The 23,847-nt window shown below is 37.0% G+C and overlaps 1 protein-coding gene across 2 annotated transcripts in view; it reads right to left on the reverse strand.

The window, feature by feature from the left end:
- The window catches only part of LUZP2 (leucine zipper protein 2), a 179,311-nt gene that overhangs the window by 8,977 nt on the left and 146,487 nt on the right, over positions 1-23,847 (reverse strand). For both annotated transcript variants that reach the window (XM_034065547.1, XM_034065546.1), the window contains one exon: positions 5,236-5,322. In XM_034065547.1, coding sequence (XP_033921438.1) covers positions 5,236-5,322 — 87 coding nt within the window. The remainder of the gene's footprint in view (positions 1-5,235; positions 5,323-23,847) is intronic.

Raw genomic sequence — 23,847 nt, forward strand, 5'->3', positions numbered from 1 at the left:
GCACTACTGCATAGGTGGATTTAAATTACGTGTTAAACACAAAAATTAATTGATATGAAGAAGGGCCACCACATTCTCCTGTAAAAGGCAAAAAAAAAAATAAAAATCACAAAGCTTCTGGAAAGAGGGGAAAGGGAAATGATACCAGGAAAAGAGCTCTGCAGAATTCCAGTTCTGCACACAGACTCTCAGCTGGTCATAGCTCAAAGAGTTGTGGTCAACAGTTCAATGTCTGGCTGGAGACCAGTAACGAGTGGTGTCCCTCAGGGATCGGTGTTGGGACCGGTCTTGTTTAGCATCTTTGTCGGTGACATGGACAATGGAATGGAGTGCGCCCTCAGCAAGTTTGCTGATGACAGCAAGCTGTGTGGTTCTGTTGATACGCTGGAGGGAAGGAATGCCATCCAGAGGGACCTTGACACCCCTGTGAGGTGGGCTGATGCCAACCTCATGAAGTTTAACCATGCCAAATGCAAGGTCCTACACCTGGGTTGGAGCAATCCCAGGCACGGCTACAGGTTGGGCAGAGAAGAGATTCAGGACAGCCTTGCAGAGAAGCACTTGGGGGTGTTAGTCAATGAGAAAATGAACATGAGCCAGTAGTGTGCACTCACAGCCCAGAAAGCCAACCGTATCATGGGCTGCATCAAAAGGAGTGTGAGCAGCAGGTCAAAGGAGGTGATCCTGCCCCTCTACTCTGCTCTTGTGAGACCTCACTTGCAGTATTGTGTGCAGTTCTCGTGTCCTCAACATAAAAAGGACATGGTACTGTTAGAACAAGTCCAGAGGAGGGCCACGAGGATGATCAGGGGACTGGAGCACCTCCCATATGAAGACAGGCTGAGAAAGTTGGGTCTGTTCAGCCTGGAGAAGAGAAGGCTGCGTGGAGACCACATAGCAGCCTTCCAGTATCTGAAGGGGGCCTACAGGGATGCTGGGGAGGGACTATTCATTAGGGACTGTAGTGATAGGACAAGGGGTAACGGGTTGAAACTTAAACAGCAGAGGTTTAGATTGGATATCAGGAAGAAATTCTTTACTGTTAGGGTGGTGAGGTACTGGAATGGGTTGCCCAGGGAAGTAGTGAATGCTCCATCCCTGGCGGTGTTCAAGGCCAGGTTGGATGAAGCCTTGGGTGGCACAGTTTAGTGTGAGGTGTCCCTGCCCATGGCAGGGGTGTTGGAACTGGATGATCTTAAGGTCCTTTCCAATCCTAACTATTCTATGATTCTATGAAAACATCTTCAGACAAGACTAAGACAAAAATTAGTATTGACAAGATTCCTCTAACAGAATAATAATAATCTAAATAGAGGCCCCATGTCAAATTTCATGACAGGTAAGGTATCATCAGTATTTAATTTCAAACCCAACTAATATAATTTGGCCTGCCTGCATCCTGTATTAATTATCATGAACATGTATAAAATCACAAAGAAAAAAATGTAGTAGGATTAGGGTTTGAGAAAAAGAGAGATCAGAGATGCTTAACCATATAGACTGAAAAAATATCAGCTGAGACCAGCAACTAGCTACTATTTCCCTTTCTTTTTGCCTTAAGAAGTGACATGCTGCATGTTCTTCTCTAGTCAGTCTTTACTACACTAGTTCTTCCAAAATTTAAATCACCTTTTGTTAATCAGAGACACAATCAGAGGATGTTTGCAAAGTTCTGAGAAAGTGTTGCTGCAATACTACATTTCTATGCAACACTGAATTAAGCATATTCATGTTTTTTTTATCTTGGCCTCCACCTTCACTTATTTTTCTTAAAGAAATGGCACATGAGAGACTGTCATATGTTCTCAGCCATCTGGCCTCCTTCATTGAGAGTTTAGCAGCTGTAAAAACTTCAGGTAAGAACACAAACACACACAATCAAGTAGTGATAAAAATATGACAAAAATCACTACTGCATTCCCAAGTCTGGAATTTTCTCAAAGTAAGAGTGTTCACAGCCTTGCATTACAGAAGTACTATGTTCCTTCAGGAAAATAAATCACTTTTGGTTATTTCAGGATTTAAGGTGGTATCTCTAAAGTCATCAAGACTTTTCAGGCATTTTTAGTTCAGTTCTCTAAATAATTTGAATTATTCCTTCTCTCTAAAAGAATATATATCTTTTAAGATATATATAAAAAAGTAAAGGGTGGAAGGAGGTTGCCAGCCCAGTGTCACCATCTCCACTATTTTTATGACCCATGCATCCCATGTTGAAATGGCCAGTGTGTATAAGAGAAAAAATAAAAAGCTTCAACTTAATGACCCGGAAAATTACTTTATCATCACTGTGAGCAACCCATAGGTGAAAAAGTAGTCAAAGTAGGTCCACAGACTTGTAAAATAGTTGAAACAGTTGTGAAAAACATATTTTGATGATTTAGCTCTCTTAAAAATGTTTACTGTCTCTCTTCAATCAATCCCTGAATTTACAAGAGAACTTTCCCATTTTCATTATTGAAGTTTGTGTGGTATTTAAAGCAAAATCAGGGGATTCTGACAAACTGGGATGTTTTATTTTCCCATTACAGACTCCAAATGAACTGCTGTCAAAGGCTTAAGTGTGGAATCCTGCGAACATGGATGGATTTCTTATAAAACTCCACAGGTCAGTGTGGGGATGGTAGCACAGAAATGGAGAAAATTCTCTAGAGAAAAGAATTATTTAATACCCCTCTGGCAATAAAATCCAGCCCTTGGAGTGCAGCCACAATTTGAAAATAAGCATTTCTCTAAAATTATGATGTATACTGTGTATTACCTGAGCTATATTCATAGATCTACTCTTTCACTTGTAGGACAGGGCTGTAGCAGGTTGTCCTGTGTGCCAGAGGCTATGCTGCTACACCGTGCAGCTTGCTGCTCTCCAAAACAGTTCCTGGCTAAATACTGCTTTGCAGCTCTCTGCACTAAGAATTAACTCCTGGAATTCTCTTTGGACCATACCAATCAATTGTAAAAAATAGTGAACTGAACAATTTATATATACGTATATATATGTGCGTGTGTGTGTATATATATCTTACACTGGAGATTCTGTTTCTGACTGGGATAAATACCATGCTACTTATGGCTTCCTTGCTTGGATGTGTGATTGTTTTAACAATCTTTTTTGTGACTTGGTTCACAAAGCCATTCCTCCAACAGATACTGGAAGCAGAGCAGTGAAATCTTTGGGCATTAGTGTGAATCCTATATTTATTTCTTAACAAATGTGAACAGAATGGAACTATAAATGTTACACAATACCCATTTTTTTCAGTTGGAAAATGAAATTTGTCTAAAAGCAAGATAAGACTGATAGTACTATTACCTTCTTAATTTTCCAATGAGGAGCATTATCTAGTAAGGCACAGTGAATTTGAATATCCCTTTGGTAAGCTTTCTCTAATTTTACTACTTTTTCCTCCATACAGGAGGTTTCATTAAATACAGACTTAACAAACCTTAAAAGATTTAAAACTTAAAGAAAATTCAAGTCCCCTAGAATATAGAATTGATCTTAAAATATGATAATTGAGAGATTAAATGATACAAAACTTAACCTTATTATTCAAATTTAGCCTAACATCTTTTTCTTTGAATTATAGTGTCACTTAGATGAAGGCAGAGAACAGGCTTAGATTTTAATTTAACTTGAATTATGAAAAACAGTTTGACTCCTCACAACTTTTAACTCTAGCTGGAGTAATTTTCTGCTTTCTCTGACAAATTTTTCATACCAAGAAGCATTCCATACTGATTAACTGGCTAAAAATACTAGTTGCTAGAATCACAAAAAGCCACCACTACTTCCTAATCAAAATTCCTAAATCCTTGATTTTATGGAAAAGCATGTCTTTTAAGTATCCTTCACTGCATTATTTGACACAGAAATTAAACACTCTTGATTTGTGAAACGCATTAACAACTTTCTTTTTTTTCTCTCTGCTTTAATGCATCCACTTCTGTAAAAAACAGCAGCTTGAACCTCCTTCCACAAATACTCAGCAAAAATAAATTCAGCCTCTACCTAAATTAAACTTCCATAAGTCCCAGATGGCAATCAACCTCTAATCATAATCCAAATGGAGCTCATTCCAACCTCAAAATTTTACATCTTATTCTTTCTTCTCCTCCATTTTTATTAATAAGAAATGAAGTTTCCCTCATCTTTAGACACTGAAAAAGGTGCAACAGTACATAACACATTCTTCTGCTGGATACTCAATTTCTCCTTGTCTCTGCCTCCCTCTAGAGGATGTGGCAGAGGGGCGATCACTTATAATTGAATAAACTTCTGACATATTTGTAATAAATGGATAACATATAACAATTTTTACAACTTGTTAGATACTGAATTATCTAAGATTTGCATTCTAAACTTTTCCTCACATTGCTATGATTGCTACCAGCAAGCTGCCCTGCTACCTCCAGAGGAGTTTGTTGTATTTGGAGGTGGGCGATGTGTTTAGTAGTTCCTGCTGTATTCTATATTTCACCTGCAAATTATTCAAGGTAGCACTATACTTTTTGGACTACTGAGCAGACAATACACTCAACAAACTTTGTGTGTCTCATTCTTTCTGCGTTTGGGGTTTTTCTGTTGTTTTTTTTTCATGTTCTATCTGTGTAGTTTTAATTTCAGGCATAATACACGCATTTGGGATTTCTCTTGACAGCTCCCACCATGCTGTTTCAATTACAGTTTTGCCTTCATAAAAGCAGCAGATTCAGCTTTCTGTCAGATCTGTCATAAAAAAAGCACAGTTGCAGCTTTCCTAGACTGGCAGTGGACAAGATTACATATTGTCAGTTACTACACTGTCACCTCTTACATCTCCCTGAAGGTTTTGTTTTATCAAATGATGCATCTGTGACAGCTGTGCCTGATTATTAGTGGAAAGAATATGTAAACAAGGTTCTGGATCTCACTGTAATGTGACAGCTCTTCAGGAACAGGCGAATTCTTGAAACAGTTGAACATCAAATCACATCTTTTCCACTGCTGCCCTTCCTGCAATAGCTCTACAAGTTCTGTTAAGTAGTCTTGAAACGAAACCCAGAGAGTATGCCTGCACAGACTGACAGCAAAGAGCATTTGCTCCTCAGAACTTTAGTGCAGAATGTGACTGGCTTATGAAATCTGTGTACCAGCTTGAGTAGGAAAAGTAAGTCACATTGCTAATCATCTAAGGCATTAACGTTTTCATACAACTTAGATTAGACTCCGATTTCTAGGTGAGAGAAGCTTACATCTTGAGAATCGCAGTCTTGGAAGCTCTGATTTTCCTCCTTTCTCAGTGCCACATGAAAATTCTCTTTCGCTGCTGAGGCATTTTGCTGGACATGGGAAATAAAAAGAGAAAAAAAAGGTCATATAAATTACATTTCAAGAAAGTCACATTTGAAAAGTCAGGATAATGATAAAAAACTAAGAAGTCAGGTATTGTAAATTGTTAAATACTTTATAAACTGCATTTTCAGTAAATTTTATGAAGGGAATAAATGCCTGTGCTAAGGCTTCCTGTTTCAGAATTTGATTCCTGCTCAAGATTGCTTAAGATTAGCAAATTATACACACAGCATATATGCCTGATTTCTCAGCATGCTGCACTCATTTCTACACAAAAAAGGGAAGCTTGGGATATTTAGGTGAGGCTGTTTTCAAGAAAACACTTTGCCAGTGTCAACTTTTCAAGTGTTCACAGCATTTCCCATCTCTAGGAAAGCAGAAAACAGGAAAAATTCCAATTCTCATCATCTTTCATGCTGAAAATATTCACGTGTAATATTGTATCCTAGTAATCTTCCCCTTTTTTCTCTCCCAAACCAAAACTGAAGATTTTTTGAGGTGTTTCAATTTTCATATGATTGCCTTTCCAGTAGGACCAGAGACTCTAACAGCCTTTTAAAAAACACTTGCCCCAGCTGCACTGCTCAGAATCCTGCCAAGCCAGGGAGCAGCAACAGGTCTGCTGCATTCCCTGTCTGGTTTCTAATTGATGAACATCACACTCCTTCAGCTATTGCACAGCCATCATCACCAGTTATTTATCATATTGTTAGTCAAAGCTGATCATGATCTGCATGTGTTTTTTGATGATCTCAGTGTGTCTTTTTTAACTTTGATATGGAGTTCAACTCTTTCCTGTATTAGAAACAGTCTTATTGGATCTTTCTTCTTCCCATGTAGCAAAAGTTTGGCATGACTGCACAACTTTTACTTTCTAGTCAGCATTTGCTCGTGTGAGATTCCAGAGCATTGTTGACAAAACTGCTTGCCAGATGACCTGCCAACACAAATACAGGTTCCATCAATGCACTTATGTTACTTAAGTTGTCTTGTTCCTTTGGGATGGAAATGTCTTACTGCCACATCTAGGAAATCCAAAATTGCTCAAGGATTTGTAGCACTTACTGTGAACAACAAGAGCAGTTTCGTATGTAGGAGGTGGATGAAATTGTCAGAGCTTTTCTGGTCAAGGTGCATAGTTCAAGACCCAGAAATACCTCCTTTCCAAAGTCGGACATCTTTAACTTGGGTACCAAAAGACCACATTTTCTTTTCTTCACATTTCATGGGCATTTGTGTTGGCTGTAATTCCTCTGAGATGAACATTCACCATGACCTCAAATGGCTGAACAGCCATTAGAGGCAATGGACTTGTTCTTTCAAATAAATCACTTGGGATGACAGATGATGTATTTAGATGTTGATTTCCCAAATCACCCTTTCCATCACATTACTATGAGTGCAGAATTTTACCTCACATATGCAGCTGCCTTCCAGCAGGATATCATGCTGGATATAACATGTACGTTATTGATTAAATTTTTTCTTTCTTAAGTGTTCTGGGGTCCTTTCTCTCTTCAAAAAAGAAGAAAAAAAAACCTACTCAAAAAAAAAAAGTCAAGAAGTCTCATTTGTCAAGATCTGGGGAAGATATCTTGAAGTTTTCAAGTGCTGTTTGCAGTATTCCCTACTATGTAATTCTTCTGTTAAAGTCAACCTCCTCGGGGAAAAAACCCAAACCAATTATTAACCACTTCAAACCAGTGGAACTTGTCTCTAATTGAACATCCTTTCTATATAAGAGCCAGTGCAGTGCTCCCTGAACTCCAGAGAGCTTGAGGATGAGACCTGCAGTTACAGCTCAGAGCAAAGCACCCACTCCAGGGGAGTCCGTCACGAAGAGTAGCAAACTCACACATATGTAAGAAAGAAGCACAGAAACGGAAGACGAAAACAGCAATAGCTCATCTTCCTCTGGTACTATACAGAATGTATTTGAATTTACAGTAGGGAGTGGAACTCCATTAACTATTTAGGCATACAATATGTAAGTTGGTACACAAATGCCTCCAAGGCAGCCACAAGGGGCTGGTAAAGGAGACAGGTCTTGCAGGAGAGCGCTGCCCTTCTCCAGAATTAGCTGGAGAGCTATTCTAACAATCTAAATAGGGAATAGATGACAATTTAAAACAATTCCCAAAGTACCTAGCTATGCACAAACAAAAAGAAGCCACATCTGTTTATCACTGTGCTCTGAATCTGCTGGGTTTTTTTTCCTAGCACAGCTCAGCTTATTTTGAAAGTGTTGCATATTTCTGACAATATAAATATATGTTTTCTAGTAGAACCATCACTCAACTATTTCAGTTGCCTCACTTCCTTGTAAAACTGCAGTTTCTCATTTATATTTCTGTGAAGTTGAGGGGTGAAACCCCCTCATGTACGCAATCCATTTTCTCAGGATCAATGAGAGCAGCTCTGTGACAATTCATTGTGCCTCAGTTTTCAACACAGAGCCAAAATGATGTATTTATTTCTATTTAACTACAAGATAAAGGATATCTAAGTCACATGCTTTGAGAAGATTAAGCAAACAGAACAAAACAAAATTCTGGTAAAATTATACGACAGAGAGAGCTAAAAGTACCTACATTAACTGAAAACAAAACTTAGGAATACTTTCCTCATACTGACCTTGTGAAACCCGTAAGAATAGCCTACAGTAAGCTCAGGGCAAAACATCACGATCTCCTAGTCACGTAGCAGACATGCATATGTTTGTATAAAGCATATGAGACAATTAAAAACTGAAATTATTGGAGTCATCTGTTAGGTAAGGCTGCTCAGGAAAATTAAACACTAAGGAGAAGCATCACAGAAGTTTGGAACCTAGTCAGGCTAAACATTTACAGTGAGAACTATATTTTAATCAATAATGACCACCATAAGAGGATCTAAGTAATTCTAAATAATGCTTAGCGAGCAGCTACCCCACATATGTGCATACATAATCAGTATAATACCTAAAGTATAGCATGAGATACAAACTTGATATGAATAATGTAGTAATTTATATATAAGTGCACGTGTGTGCACAGCTGTGAGAGAAGAAAGAGATGGCACAAGATGGAGATTAAATACCACCAGTCAAATTACATAATTCATTTCTTAATCAGTTCATGCTTATGTCCTGGTCCTTATTCTTCCTAGCTGACAAGACAAAAATAAAGTTTAAGAAACCATGTTACATTTAAAGGTATATTTACAGTATTTAAGGAAAAAAAAACTATCTAGGCATTTTATAAGTTCCACAAGGTGACAATTTCCTAAGAGTTAGGGAAAATGGTGGCTTTGTTCTTTTTTGCATGTATTTTCCTGTTTTCTTCCAGAAGACACCACTGATTTTGAACCAACTGCTATTACACTTGCCAATGTTTAGATCTGAAGGTCACTGCAAGTTCTCTAGAGCATACACTGCTCTTTTATATTGGGTTTGGGGTTTTTTTTGGCAGTACCCATTTTATATTTTCAAATACTCTGTGGTTAAAAGAGTAGACATTCACTTGCACAAAGGACAGTAAGGAAGCCATTTCCTAGTGGTGTTTTTGCCATTAGTATTTATTTTTACCAGGAGTTGAATGGCTCTTATGTCTTAGATTATTTCTTAATGGTAATAATAATAATAGCAATAAAAAGCCCAATTTGTAAATGGCTCATGATGGCTTACAGGAAAACACAGAAAAAATAATCAAATTATTCATGGTGAAATTCTTTTTTGTTCTAAAGTTGTGCATGTCTTGAGTAGCTTATGCAGTAGTTTCCAAAGTAAATGTTTAAAATGCCCAGCCTGTCAAGTACTCTTAATATAAACAGAGCAGAGACAGACAATTTTATTTGCCTCCTTGGAGAGGATGAACAACAGGATTGACACGAATACTTTTTGAGTTTGCACAGATGTGTAATAATCCAAGACCAAAGCATTAAAAGCTATTTGATTGCCCACATCATTTTTAGGCTTTACTGGTTCACTGCAGCATTAATTGTCCTCTTGTTTTATGTTTCACTCTTCTATTACTGGAATCTCTTCTATGAAAAAAAAAATAGAAAGAAAGTCAAAACAATAAAGTATTTTAACCATTAATAGAATGTTGCATTCCAGTTTACATCTGTTACTATCTCTAAAGCTGTGAATACCCCCATATACCAGCTCCCCCCAAACACTGCTGACCTAAACAGCTTATGCATAGACTAATTTTACTTTCTTTCAAATCAACAGAGTGGAGAAAAATCACAACTGGCCAAAGAACAGCCTGAAATCTAGAACTTATCAGATAGCATTTCTTTAAGGCTCTTACAGCCATGGAAATCTTTAATCACTTCCATTAGACCTATAAAAGACCTAATAATAGCCCAGTAATATTTTAAGTTTGGGTACATTCTGACAAGCTAGATTTGCTCTGTAAGATCATTGTGGTTGCCAGATTTTCTAGCTTGCACTTTTTTCTGTGTGTCTCCTTAGGATTTAAAACCAAATTAAACAAAAAAGAAACTCATCTAAAGTGCAGCTTGATTCCAGTGGTAAAAGAACTAACCTGTGTAATTCTGAAATGTATAAATAGTTTACTATACATGACATTCAGGCATGTTTTGTGTACAAGGTAATTCTTCTACTGCCAGACACTTTTGGGTTATGAGAACTTGTGCAGTAAAGAGAAAGATTCTTAATAAAAAAGATATTTGCAATTTTCTGCAGATATCAGAACTGAGACCTGCAGTTAAATACATATGAAACACTTCGGCAATGAAAGAAGAGCTACTGAAATGCGAGGACAGATGGCATTCCGACATTACTCAAATGGCGCTGCATCCTAACAACACCACAAAACCCAGCTATTAAACTTTGAGGGTCACTGAACACTAACATTTTCCAAATGAGTCCCAATTACAAATGCACCTGTGCCCAGTAATTTTGTGTTAATCCAATGAAAAATGCAACATATTAAGCATCACAAGTCTACATAATTTCTCATTTATTACCTCTACTAATTTAGCCTATTGTTTACCTGCTCTACTTTAGTAGAGGATATATATGCAAAGTGAATTTAATGGACTTACGTTCTGCCAAAACAGGCATTTCCTTGCTAAAAATACCCGATCTTGTTGTTCATACAGCAAACTCAGCAAAGTATGCCAACCAGGTTAAACTTTCTATGTATGTAAAGATTTGTAAAATGGGCCCATGGAAATAGAAATTACATCTTGTCAGGAAAAAACAATACAAGCTTTCAGTACAATCATGAGCAAGTGACACTGCATTGCATAAAAGAACTCCAGTGGAGTTGGTAAAATATTTTGTTTATATGATTATCTGTTAGGATTTTGCTTGTAACTGGGTAGGTGTTCCTACAGCTGTCTACAGCTTCTGTCTCTCTGTAATCATTTGGCTGATATGTAAAAAAAAGAGGAAAATACCTCCTGAAAAACATCTCCTAATTTAGGAGTATATACCAATATAGCAAAGTTTGTGCCTTAAAGAAGAAAAACTAAATTACACCTCATACAATCCAGTTAAGAAATTTAACAAGTCCTATTAGGTCTCCTCTGCTCCATCCATAGGTGTAGCTTTTGTTTATCCTGACTCTCGTAGGTGACAGAAATGCTCTATTGCTGTACAGTTTGCTTTCTTTGAAGTCAACTGGGCTAATGATACATTTTCTGAAGGGTAGTGCTGCCTCTGATGATGTAGTGAAGTGTGAGCTGCACATATATCATGGATTTTGAGGATAGCCAAGTGAGGTGGGAAAGCTGTTGATAACATGTTAGGGGTTTGGTCCCGCAAACTCCAAGGTACAATCGTTGCGGTTTCGGTGGAAGCTGAGCAGGTTCAGTTCCTTACAAAAACGGGTGTGATTCCTGTAAGACATCCCTTACCTCTAGTTTTAATTCCCAAATGCAGCTTTTTCTATGTCCTTTCCAGTCTGAGATTTCCTTTAGACTAATTTCCTACTCTGGCACAGATTTTAAAGAAAGTTTGTGTAGTACTACAGGATTTCAGTCCTGAGTTCAGATCTCATGGCACTACATGATGGTCACCGGGTTACCATAACGTTATGTTGCAGACATTTTTATAACTCAGCTGATACTGTGCTGTTAAGGTCCACAGACATCTTTTGCATAAAAAATATCTCAGGGGATGTGGATCCTAAAACCTTTGTTTATTATCACATAGGAGTGTATATGCTATTGGATATGTTTAAAAGCATAAAAATATCATTGCTAAACTGCTTTCAAGGCACTTTATTACACCAAATACACCTAAACCTATATTACCTAGATAAAATGAAAAGTAGAATAACTTCTACAATGGCCAAGAATTACATTTCTTACTGAAAGCTCTGTGTGGTTGGCCTAGAAATATAACTGGATTTGCCACATAGGATATCAAGCCTTTCTTGAATTATTGTGCCCTTAGATGACTTAGTAATAGACTTCTGGAATCTGTATAATTAATCATTTGTATTTCAATTATCAAGTTACAATTTGTTGCTTCTTTAAGTCAAGTAAAAGTATTGGGGGCAACCTGAGAAATGACTGGGTTTGGACATTGTAAAATCTCCAACTACTTTTCATATCCCATAATTATTAAAAGAGCAGTTTTGTGGAATATTACCTATGCTGCAGACCTGATACCAAGCACTTAGAAATCAGTATTTTCTTAATACTCTTTTTGAAAAGCAGGATTAGCTTTACAATGTTTTGCTGCCTCCCACTATGAAAAGTGTCCTTCAATTCTTACTTCTGAGTACATTTCTGAAATCTAAGAAAGAGAGAGTTGCCACGGCCAGGTGGAGGGGAGAAAACACCGATACGATGTAGGTTCACAAAATGCTCCATTTATTGATTACAAGGCTGCTCTTAATATACTGTTTTACACGCGATCACGCATTACTTGATTGGCTGCTTCACTTTGCCCACGAGGGATACACGCTCCCCTTTACCTCTCATTGGTTTCACACCTTCGCTTCAGCTTAGCGTTACATCATGCTTCTGCAATTACTGGCATCCTGTTATTGCATTCCTGTTTTGCTGATCTTGACACTTCTTTTAACCTGGGGTCATAAGTTCACTTTCTCACAGCTTGCTGTAGGCCTGTTCAAGTGCCCATGCTCGACCCCCAACAGAGAGTAAACTCCAGCATGATTTTTAGGGTCTTCTATGGCCATTTGTCATGGTATTACATGAACTTTATTTCCAGGAGATCATCCTAAGTATAAACAACAGCTTTTAAAATATTCTAGCTTATTTTATTTTAAAGTCTTTTTCCTCCAGCACACCTTGAATACAACAGCTTTGAGTATGCATTTTGAGACTGCAAATCTCCTGCAGCTCCTTTCAGTACCACCAGATCGTTATGTTTGCTTTGGATATTATACTTCAGACGTATTTGACGTCATCTGCCAGAAACAACTCCGACTCATAAGAAATTTAGCAGTCAGAGTACCTGAAAGATTACAAAGACAGATACAGAGCACTATCTGACTCACCTATACAAATCACAGCCTTTGGGTACCTGAAAATTTATCACCTAGATAGTGCTGTTCATTAAAAAATGAAGCAAAAACACCCCACCCTTCTCCCAAAATCGCAAATCACCAGCTCATCCCAACCCAGAAATTAAGGATAAGATGTCAGAAAACATATAAGGCACAAGGTGACCAGTGTAATATTAAAAAATAATTAAATAAAATTATAATGCATCTGCATGTCACTAATAGAGTTACCCACGCAAGGATGTCTCCATCTAATCTCCCTGTTTTGAATTCTTGCTTGTCACATCATAAATTGAAACTTATTTGGATGAGTCCACAAGTGTAGACCTGATAACAAGCAGCATGCTCAAAATAGCTCTCCTACTGTGTTTTGCAGTAGAAAGTGCCCCTTATTTCACAGGTGAGAAAACCAAAGTACTGCATGGCAAACTGCAGGACCACTTAATTAGTGGAAGTAATAGGAATAGGCCTTTGTTTCATTCAGTTGCTCATGCTGCATTTTACATGGCCTACCCCACACAGGGACAATAAGTGAAATAGCAGTTCATCAAATTTAAGAATACTGTGGTAAAATACAGAAATAATTCCATCTCCAAACAAATATAAGTAATTTTTTAGGCCCAAAATATGTGAAATGAGTGAATACATTTTAGGCTTCCTGAGCCTTCATGTGCATTTAAAATGTAAAGATGGCAACAGATAGAAATCAGGATGTCAGGTAAAGTGCAGTTTACATTCTGCACAGCAATATCAAAGTTTTAGAAATACACTAAATTAAAAAGTTAAAAAATTAAAACTATCCAACTGCAGAGCACAGGCTGTACATCATTTGTACAAGTACAATACAGCATAGCAGGTGGGGTCCAGACTTACATTCGTAATACATGCTAAGTTACCTACCAGATCAGTATTCTACTGTTCTCTAGAGCTTCTAGCACTAAGAAAAAAACCAACAAAAACACCCCACATCCAACCACCAAAACATCTTCAATAAATAATATATGCACTTTAATACCTAAATGATGCATAGGGAAATAAACTGGGTTTCTTAATGACTTCCTAATAGAGATTTAGGCTTGCTTGCTGTGTTTAGAGCTCTCTGATCAGCTTGTGTAATATAGAACACTGAATATGCTATAAATATTTAGGCATAATGTTACTGTTTGAGCATGAAGAATCACCTTGCCCCAGTTAAATTGCTTTTGGCACTTATGTAACCACTTTACTGCCTTATGACAGAATTTCTATGCAAGTCAGTAACTTTGTTTTGAAGAATACTTTCAAACAAAGCTAATTGATGTGCTTCTGCTATTTTGGGCTCTAAATTGACACTGAAACAATTTTATGCAACCTTATGGAGGATAGGCTAATCTTAAAATAATACACTGGAGTTGCTTTTTCCGCTTTTTTCTCCCACTTGCCTTGCAATGGGAGTTGGGCATTGAACTTTCTTTCTTTGCAGGTCTCTAGGGCAGTGCTCTGACACTCTGTGAGAGAAACCTGAAGGACTATGAATCACAGAATCACCAAATCACATGTATTTTTTCCAATTGTCTCATAATTTGGAACTGCAGCTATACTAAAATTCAGGACAGTCCAAATTATGACATTACATTCACCACTGAAATTGAGAAGGCAGAGGCTGGTTCCCCTGAGGATTTGCACAATTGAGCTCAAGTTCTCAAGTACTGAACTAGAAGTATGCCAGCATCTCTAATTTGTTGCACAGCAGAGGATGCCAACATGTAAATAATTAATTTGCAATGTATGGTCACAATATCGTCCTGTATGCCTTTGGTATTTACTCAGTGCTACAGCAATATATACTGAATTGCCGAAAACCAGACAAACTGCAAAATTTGATGAGTGTGACATACTGCTAGGTATCTCCTTTCAAACCTTCAAACAGACAAAACAGCAGCTATAAAGTCCTCTTAACTACAGACAAATCAAAAGTTTTTTTTTCTGTACCCACGCTTTCAGCTGATCAGTCTCAGAAATGTAACAGTTTTTCCATTACATGGTTCCCAGAGAGACCTTGACCTCGCACAACCGAGGGTTGTAAAAGCAGCGTGAGTTACTCTGACTTGGCTCCTCAACGTTAATAAAGAAATAACACGTAATTTAAACAGAGCAATATCACTATGAATCGGCTGAGAAGCTGAGCTGTGTTTCTGCAAGGTATGCTATCAAGAAATTCCTATGTTCAAGGACTCTGCAGTTCTAATGCATTTTTCAGAATGAGTCTAAAATCAGAAAACTACCTAAAACCACAATGTAAGACTCAACCAATTTAATGAATCTAAACCATCAGAAATTTCAGTGAGTTTTTAAAATAAAGGAATAAAATGTTAAAACTTCCATGAAAAGACACACCTGTAGTTCTAATTGCATATAGGATGCTTTAAAATGCTGTCAGCCTATTTCTGGTTTTGGTGTAAATCAGACAAGGCATCCATTATGTTCAAAGGGCTATGGAATACATGGAAAAGCAATACTGAAAATTGTGTTCTCAGCAGGATAAAAAAAGTAGAAATCTTAAAAAATGTAATACATTTTAACAGGTTTGCTTGGTAAATAATGAACACACGTTCAAGTCTTGGACTTCTAAAACCAGAATAGTCCGGTTCCTCCACAGGAAAAATTGTGAGTGAAAAGTAGCGGTCTCAAAGTTTAAGAATAGGTGTGGTGGATTTTGGTTATATTTTTAGAAGAGGGAGAATTTATAGATGTATATAGATATAGCGCAATACACCCAAATCCTCTGTTGTGAAAAACTGATTTAAAACAAATGGTTTGCTTAGCTGTTCATACTGATGCCATTTAGCCTAAGGCAAAAAAACACAGAGGGGCACCAGTTAAAGGAATCGAACTGGAAAAGCATACAATACAGAAGCATCTGCTTCAGTATACCTCCATTAATATTTTATCAATATTTGACAGAATAAAACTCCTAAATGCAAGGAAGGACTACCCTCAACTTTGATATTCCTACCCTTACAAGAACAGGTAACAGGATCCCTTTGGTTATTGGCCCTCTCTTAGAAACACTGAGGCCAAAAGCAAAGCCACAACTTCCAGCACAAAGGAGAAGGAGAGAACAGCTCTCTTCTCTGTACAGCCAGCACACCCATGCTGGATCAGTGACAATTGATGTAAAGTTGTCAGCTAGTGCAAGTATCCTGCCTTACACACAAGGATTTACCCCTTATTCAATTAATATTTCTTCAGTGGTGAGGTATTCTAGAGGCTCACACTGATAATTTCATACACAAAATTGTTTCCAAATAATAAACTCAAGCCTTTATTTAAGCTTACTTCTGAATTATGCACAATTCTTAGCCGTTTGAATTCAAAGGAATCATTAAATCTAAAAGATTTCTCTCCTAGTGTTAAATTATCCAGATTATGTCACTGTCCTGGGTTCAGCAGTAGCAGACATTTTTCTCCTTCGTAGTAGCTGGTGCAGTGCTGTGTTTTTGACTTTCAGCCTGCGAACAGCGCTGGTAACACTGATGTTTTTAGTTGTTGCTAAGTCATATTTACTCTGACCAAGGACTTTGTGAGTTTCATGCTCTGCCAGGGAGCAGGAGAAGGCGGGAGGAAGCAGACAGGACACCTGACCCAAACTAACCAAAGGGGTATTCCATACCACAGCATGTCATGCCCAGGACATAGAACTGAGTGCAGTTACCCGGGAAGGGCTAGATCAATGCTTGGGCCGGGCTGGGTATTGGTCGATGGGTGGTGAGTGGTTGTATTCTCTTCCCTTATTATTTCCCTTCTCATTATTATTATTATTGGTGGCAGCACTAATGATTTGTGTTATACCATAGTTACTGGACTGTTCTTATCTCAACCTGTGGGAGTTATATTCTTTCGATTCTCCTCCCCATCCCTCTGGGGGGGTGGAAGAGGGGGAAGTGAGACAGAGACTGCATGGTTCTCATTTACAGCTGGGCTTAAACCATGACAGTCACTTCTTTCCACACTTCTATATCGGCTTTTTAATTCTTTGAATCACCCATCCCGTCATCATTTAGCACACGCTTTTCACAATAAACCAAGCGTTTAGATTTGGAGATGGGTCAGTTGAAATAAAATCTTTTAATCTTTTTATATTTATCACTCTTTTTGTTATGACTAGACTGTTCTAAATATGAATGTAGATTTTATTCAGGTAACTGAATAAATTTGAGTAATTGCCTGTATAAAGCAACCAGAGTCCCATTTGCAAACACTTTTGTGTTGGATTCAATGAGCACCTAATACGATTCCTACCCAGAGATGAGGTATACCCAGAGACGAGGCATCTCTAACATTCATCAGTTAAATCAGCTTCACTACATGAGTATTAGTAATAATTACCAAACAAATATCCCTCTTATTAACTTTTTCTCCCAGATAAGCTATGACCAAAAACTCATTACAAGTTTGTTGTGGGGCAGATTTTATTCATGATGTGCAAGAATCACTGTTCACTGTACAAAGAAACTGCTGTGGTTTTTGAAAAGCAGACTATTTGATCAGAAAATGGAAAATAGTAAGTCTAAGTTTAATAATACATGATTCTATAGATATATGCAGATAGTAATAAACTTTTGTCTGTATAAACATATATATAACCACCAGTATGTTCATTCTAATTGTACTTGATAGGTGATACATCTGGATAACTTGATGAATTAAAAAAAAAAAAAAATTTCCTTTTGAACCAAAAATATGACCTTGCAGAAAATACAGAATGAACACTATTCAGTACCAGGCTAATTTCAATTTTACCTAGTGGCTGGTATTTCAATTACAGACATTCCTTTATGGCAGAATTTGTGACAAGAAATTGAAGTAGAAATCCTGTATTTTCAATAATACACAGGAAAGAAATATGATAAATACTTCTGGACTTCATATTAGGAGCTACAACACAGGAAAGGTGATAAATAAAAAGTTCAAATAAGTAAATGAGCCTATACTTCATTCACTTAAAGTCACCTCACTATAAACAAAGAAACTAGAAATAGTAGGCAAAAATGTTTTAAGCACTCCAGATATGTTCAGAGATGTGAATGAGTGAGGTTGTAGATGTACCTTGCAACTGTATTTTATCTGACTTGTTTAAAGACAGTAAAATCACTAACAACAATGTTGGCAATACTGGGGTAGGCAAATATAGGCAGGGGGAAATAGAAGGAAAAGAAGTTCTACTGTAGATTTTTGCATTATAACTCCCAGGTCTTCTTGATACATGTGTGCTTCTATCAAAGCATGGGCATTTTAGAAATGCATCAAGTTTTTTATTGAACTGTTTAATTAAAGTACAGGAAAGCTTTCCTATCTAAAAGGGAGTTACTAACTCCTGGTGAGTTAGTATGCTCACTATAAGTACAGTTATTTTGTACAAGCATGGTTTACCATATGATACTGCCAATATGTCCTCACAGGTCTGCTGATATCACCAGCATTCATCTATGTACCTGTTAAGAACTTTTTTACTCAAGTAACTAACTACTAGGCCAGGTTGGACAGGGCTTGGAGCAATCTGGTCTATTGGAAGGTGTCCCTGCTGGCTGGCAGGGTGTTGGAGCTGGATGAGCTTTAAGGTCCCTTTCAACCCAAACCAGGCTGGGATTCTATTATTCTATGCTGGAATACTCTAAAAAAATCAACAAAAAAAAAAAAAACAAAAAAAAAAACAAACAAAAAAAAAAAAAAAAAACAAAACAAAAAACAGCAAAGGATGTGTAATCTGCCTACAAACAAAGGACAACCAGAAAAGACTGAGTGACATGTTGCGATGGAGAGTTTGCTTCAGATCATCCAGGCTGCTAGTTCTCCTTCGTGAGCTGTTTCTGCTGCTTTTTCTATCAGCTGATGCTGGACTGCTCTGGATGTTCAGGTCAGCTCAATTATAAGACAGCTGCAGTTATTGTTTGTACTTTATTACTGTCTCAGAAACATAAATTTATGAAGAAACAGAACTTGTAAAGCTCTTATTACTCTCTTCAGTTATGCAGGTGTACTAAGTATTACATACTTCTGCCCCCTGCTACTAAATAGCTGAAAGGTACTAGAACTGCAAAAAATGCATTCCTGCTGGAATGCCATCATATATTTCCAAACTGGCAGTTACACAGTTGTGTTAGCACAGCAGAACTTGTGCATAAATTCAGCCAAGATTAATGCCACTATCTGTAGCTTACAGCACTTCTGTTCTAGAGTGTGTGTTTTCTGACAAATTACCTGATAATGTATTCCCATAAGTACAAAGTGGTTTTAAAGCCATTTTACAAAATACACATAATCCTGTAGTACTCCTGGCTCCATTTGCATTAAGTGTGTGGTGAAGTGTTAATCAGGAAGTTGTCACTATGAAATTTGAAATGAAAGAAGAAGATTAAACACAAAATAGGCCTATAATTAGAAAAGCTTAAGTTTTAACACCTCTGCCTTTCAAAGTTTTCCATTATGCTTGATCCTATGCCTAATGATTACTGTGGCAAAAAAATTTAGAATAATGAAAAATAGTCTAACCCCAAATTTCAAGATAGTGGAAACCTCCATAATAAAGAACAGGCAGCATTTACAAGGGAGAGGGTAGAGAGGACATACTGTTTACTCATACATTAACTTGTTTCCACATTATTTATTTAAACATGTATTTTCCTAATCACTTTTGACTTGGGTATTATGGCACCTGCTTATCTATGTCCTTTCTCTTCACCATTTTGAGCTGTTTCCTGGATTATGGGCCAGTATGAAATTTGCCAGGGTGCACTGGAGTCAGTTGTGATATATCGGCTTGACAGAGCAAGACTTTCCATACAGGCTCCTAAAAGTATGAAATATATCATTCCATGTGTCTGGAAAGAACTTAACTTGTATTAGTCCATTTTAAATAATAAATAATAATGATCTGGACAGCAGACAGCATTTTCTTCAGAGCAGTAGAATACTTCTAGAAGCACTCAGAAGTGATGATACAGCACGTCAGATGCTAAATTATTCTGTAATGAAATTTACTGCCCTTGTCTATATTTTGTCTGGTCAGCTCTTTTATCTAGTATCTAAAGACCAAAGTACACTTAAGAGTAATAGAGAACAACTGGTGGTTATAATTCTGCCTAGCTGAGCTAGATTGTAAATTAAGAGGAAGAGTCACCTACTTTTTTTCTTCCAATGAATGTCCATGTAAGAACAAGCAGAATCTGGACTTGTTTCACTGTTCACAACATGCATGATAGGAATTAGGGTCCAAGTTATGTGTTTAGAACTCCTTTTTGCTGCATTTCTGATGCTAAGGATATGGATGAAAGCATTTTTAAGGAGCTTTTGTACAAGTGGTAAACTGGTAGAATAAAACTTTCAAAGTATACATCAAAATTTTTATAGGAAACCTTTGTGGCAAATATTATGTCAGGTGAGAGAGGATGTCTAAAAGGGTTTCTTCTGTCTTTACTGTATTAGATAATATATTAAATTCACAGTGTAAGGCAACTTTTACTGACAAACTATTACTCAAACATGGTATCAGAGATCAGGTTAGACAGTATAAGTCTATTTCTGAGTGGCCTAGTTATTTGTGAAGGCTTATGTCCAATGACAGGATGCAATTAGCTCAGTTGATATGGATCATTTAACTTCAAATTTCTTTATTTTCTAATAACCATTTATTTAGCAGTAACTCTAGATTTCTATTGTTAATGTATCTGTAGCTAAAACAACAAGATGAGGAAATAGAATTAATTAGGCTTGAAAACTAGAAGTTTTTGTTGGATCATCATACATAAGTATTACTAAAGAAAAAGTATATTAATATGTTTATAGAAGTCCATTGCCTATATTATATCTAAACTTATCATTTCACATTCCCTAATAACAGCTAAATTTTAGCAAAATTTTTTTCTTAGAGGGCAGGCAAGTTTACACACCTAATACTTTGTGGCATATAAAATTAAAGTGTGGCTAGGGAGATGGATAAATGCTCAAGGGTACAACTAGATGTATAAATAAAGCTTCTATTTCATGTATAAATACACTTTGTGCTAATCTTTATTTCTCCACCATGTCTCAAGTTCTAAAACAGGCTATCCTTCACAGCAGAGGAGAAAGTATCAAAACAGTATTTTATAAGACTATTAAGATACTTAGGCATCTTAAGGTGGGTTTGGTGGGTTGTTTTTTTTTTTTTTTTAAACAACCAAACACACACATTTCTTCAGTAAGTCTTGATTTTCTACAGCCACAACAAGGGAAAAAGCTATTATCTGTGGGATAATGAATGTTGTATAACACCTCTTACACTTAAGAGCAGCAGTAATACACAATCAGAATTTACAGGCTTTACAGGCAATTACCGTCTTCCCAGATAAACAAAGCAGGTCCTGAAGTTACAGAAATGAACATCTGTGATTTCAGAAGATAAAGCAAAAGATGCCTGACATCAGAAGAGTTACAGACCCCAGGAGCATCAACTCAGTGAAGCTGGAACCCTTCTGGAACCACAAACTGAGTTTCATAAATGGGGTCATTTGGAGAATTGAGACTTTGATTTTTTTTCCTGCAGCCATGCCTTAAAAAATGCTTGCTTATTAAGAAAAGATAGAGGAAGATTTCCAAAATAGACTCAATCCATTTCCAACTGTCTGCTGCTGAGTCCCTTCTTAAGACAGTTCTTCTAAAAGAACACCTGGCAATATGATGATCATCATGACCACAGTTCCATCAACAGAGATGAGGACCATTATTTTTCAAAAGATAGGAGAATAGAAGATTCCATAACCAAGCTGTAAACTATCTCAAACTACTTAGTAACAAAAAAGACTCCACAGTCATCTATCATATGACTCAATTTTTTACCACTTTAACATTCTATTTAAGTACCATCAATTTAATTTTTAAGGATTTGAACAAATACAGGCTTGACACTGTAAGATTTTTGTTACAATTGAAGACTGCTTTTCCATTACATGAAAGCACATTCCTTCAGATTGTTACTTTGTCACTGACAATAACATTTTTATTTCTGTATTTTGCATTTTATGTATTGTTATTTTAACATAAAATACTAAATGTAGTAGAATAAGGGGGATATCCTGGTTTAAGGCCAGCCTATAACTCAGAACCATTCAGCCGCACGCTTGCCCCCTCCTCCCCTTTCTTCCCCCCCCCACCCAATCCTGGAGGGATGGGGAGGAGAATAGAAAGTATGTAACTCCCACAGGTTGAGATAAGAACAGCCCAGTAACTACAGTATAACACAAACCACTACTGCTACCATCAATAATAATGATAAGGGGAATAACAAGGGAAGAGAATATAAAACTAAAAGGGGAAAAGTAAAAGAAAAAAATAAGCACAAATGATGCACAATACAACTGCTCAGCACCTGCTGACCGATACCCAGCCCGACCTGAGCAGTGATCTGGGCCTTCAGGGTTATTTCCCCCAGTTTCTATACTGGGCATGATGTGCTGTGGAATGGAATACCCCTTTGGCTAGTTTGGGTCAGGTGTCCTGTCTCTGCTCCTTCCTGGTTTCTTGTGCTCCTTCTCACTGGCAGAGCATAAGACAGAAAAGTCATTGATCAGAGTAAGTAACAACTAAAAACACCAGTGTGTTATCAGTGTTGTTCTCAGACTAAAGCTGAAAACAAAGCACTGCACCAACTACTAAGAGGGGAAAAGTAACTGTTCCAGCTGAAGCAAGGTCATGGGAGCTTAATTCCAGAAGATAAGACTTCAGGTAAAGGCCAGTAAGAGATTTCTTAAATTGCTCAAGACTAAATTGAACTTGAATGCCTTGTGTTTATCACCAGCTGATTCTGTATTTCTTATGCTTTGTGATTCAATGCAATGTTTTTAATCAGATTGCTAGAAAGTTCCTACTATTATCCAAAATGTCCAGAGTCAATCAAGATTTCTTTTGTGAATATTTTTCACATCTTTGCTCAAATCAAAGAAAAAGATCACCTAACTATCTCTAATGTTTCCCACCTGGCTCCATACGCACATATTGACTGAAGCTTTGTAACAGTAGATTGGTAATACATACCTAACTATTCTATGATTCCCACATTAATACTTTTCTAATAAACCTTTAATATATCCTTGGGTAATAAAATTTCCTTGGGACTACTTTCACAATTGCATTCAGATTTGTAAGCCACTTAAAATGATTCATTAGATCTTTTGCTAACTGCATGTCTTACATGTAACATCACCAGAAAAAAGTGCTAATACTAACAAATCTTGAAATAGTTTTACTAATGTGAAACTGCAAAGACACATAAATTCAGTTTTATTGCTCACATCCCCAATTTTTTTAACAGAACTTGTAAGAAACACATCAGCTAGGAAAGTCACAGGATAAAACAAAATGTTACTATTGTTCTACTAAATGCAACTTTAACTGAAATTAGAAATACCATACATTTCCCAAATTGTCTCCACTGTCACTGAGATGGGGGGAGAGAAACATTAAAAAAATCATCTCTTGATATATGAGTAGGTGAGGAAAGTTCTCTCTCAAATAATTATCTGAAAAGTAATTAATGACAACTTTTCTGTCTTTTGATAGGGGAAAAGACAAGTAAGCTTGTCCAGAAAGCTGTTGAAGCTCTAGGCATAGGGGCCTGGCCTTAGACTGAAGCAGAATTTGAGAAGATGGATGTAAGCTGTCCATGCTGAGCCCCAGGTCCATGTGAGACCACTAGTGATACCTAACAATCTGTAGTTTTGATGTTATTTAAAGCATCCCTTAAGAAATATAAATTTTATATATTCATATCTGTTTTCAACCTCTGTCACGCAGTAACCCACAGCATTTTTGAGACGTTATGTACTATATTGTGGGAGACTTTGTAGAAAAATCTGATAAGTAAAGACCTTAATTAAATAAGAGGATATTTGAAGTGAGACTTCGGGAGTATTCTTCATACATAGGCAAACTGACCTGCAGTTAATAGCCACAAAAAGTGCAGCAATAAACAGTTACCAGTTACCTCTTCAGGACATTAGCCCACTG

The sequence above is a fragment of the Melopsittacus undulatus genome, chromosome 8, assembly GCF_012275295.1.
Source record: "Melopsittacus undulatus isolate bMelUnd1 chromosome 8, bMelUnd1.mat.Z, whole genome shotgun sequence".
Classification (NCBI taxonomy): Eukaryota; Metazoa; Chordata; class Aves; order Psittaciformes; family Psittaculidae; genus Melopsittacus; species Melopsittacus undulatus.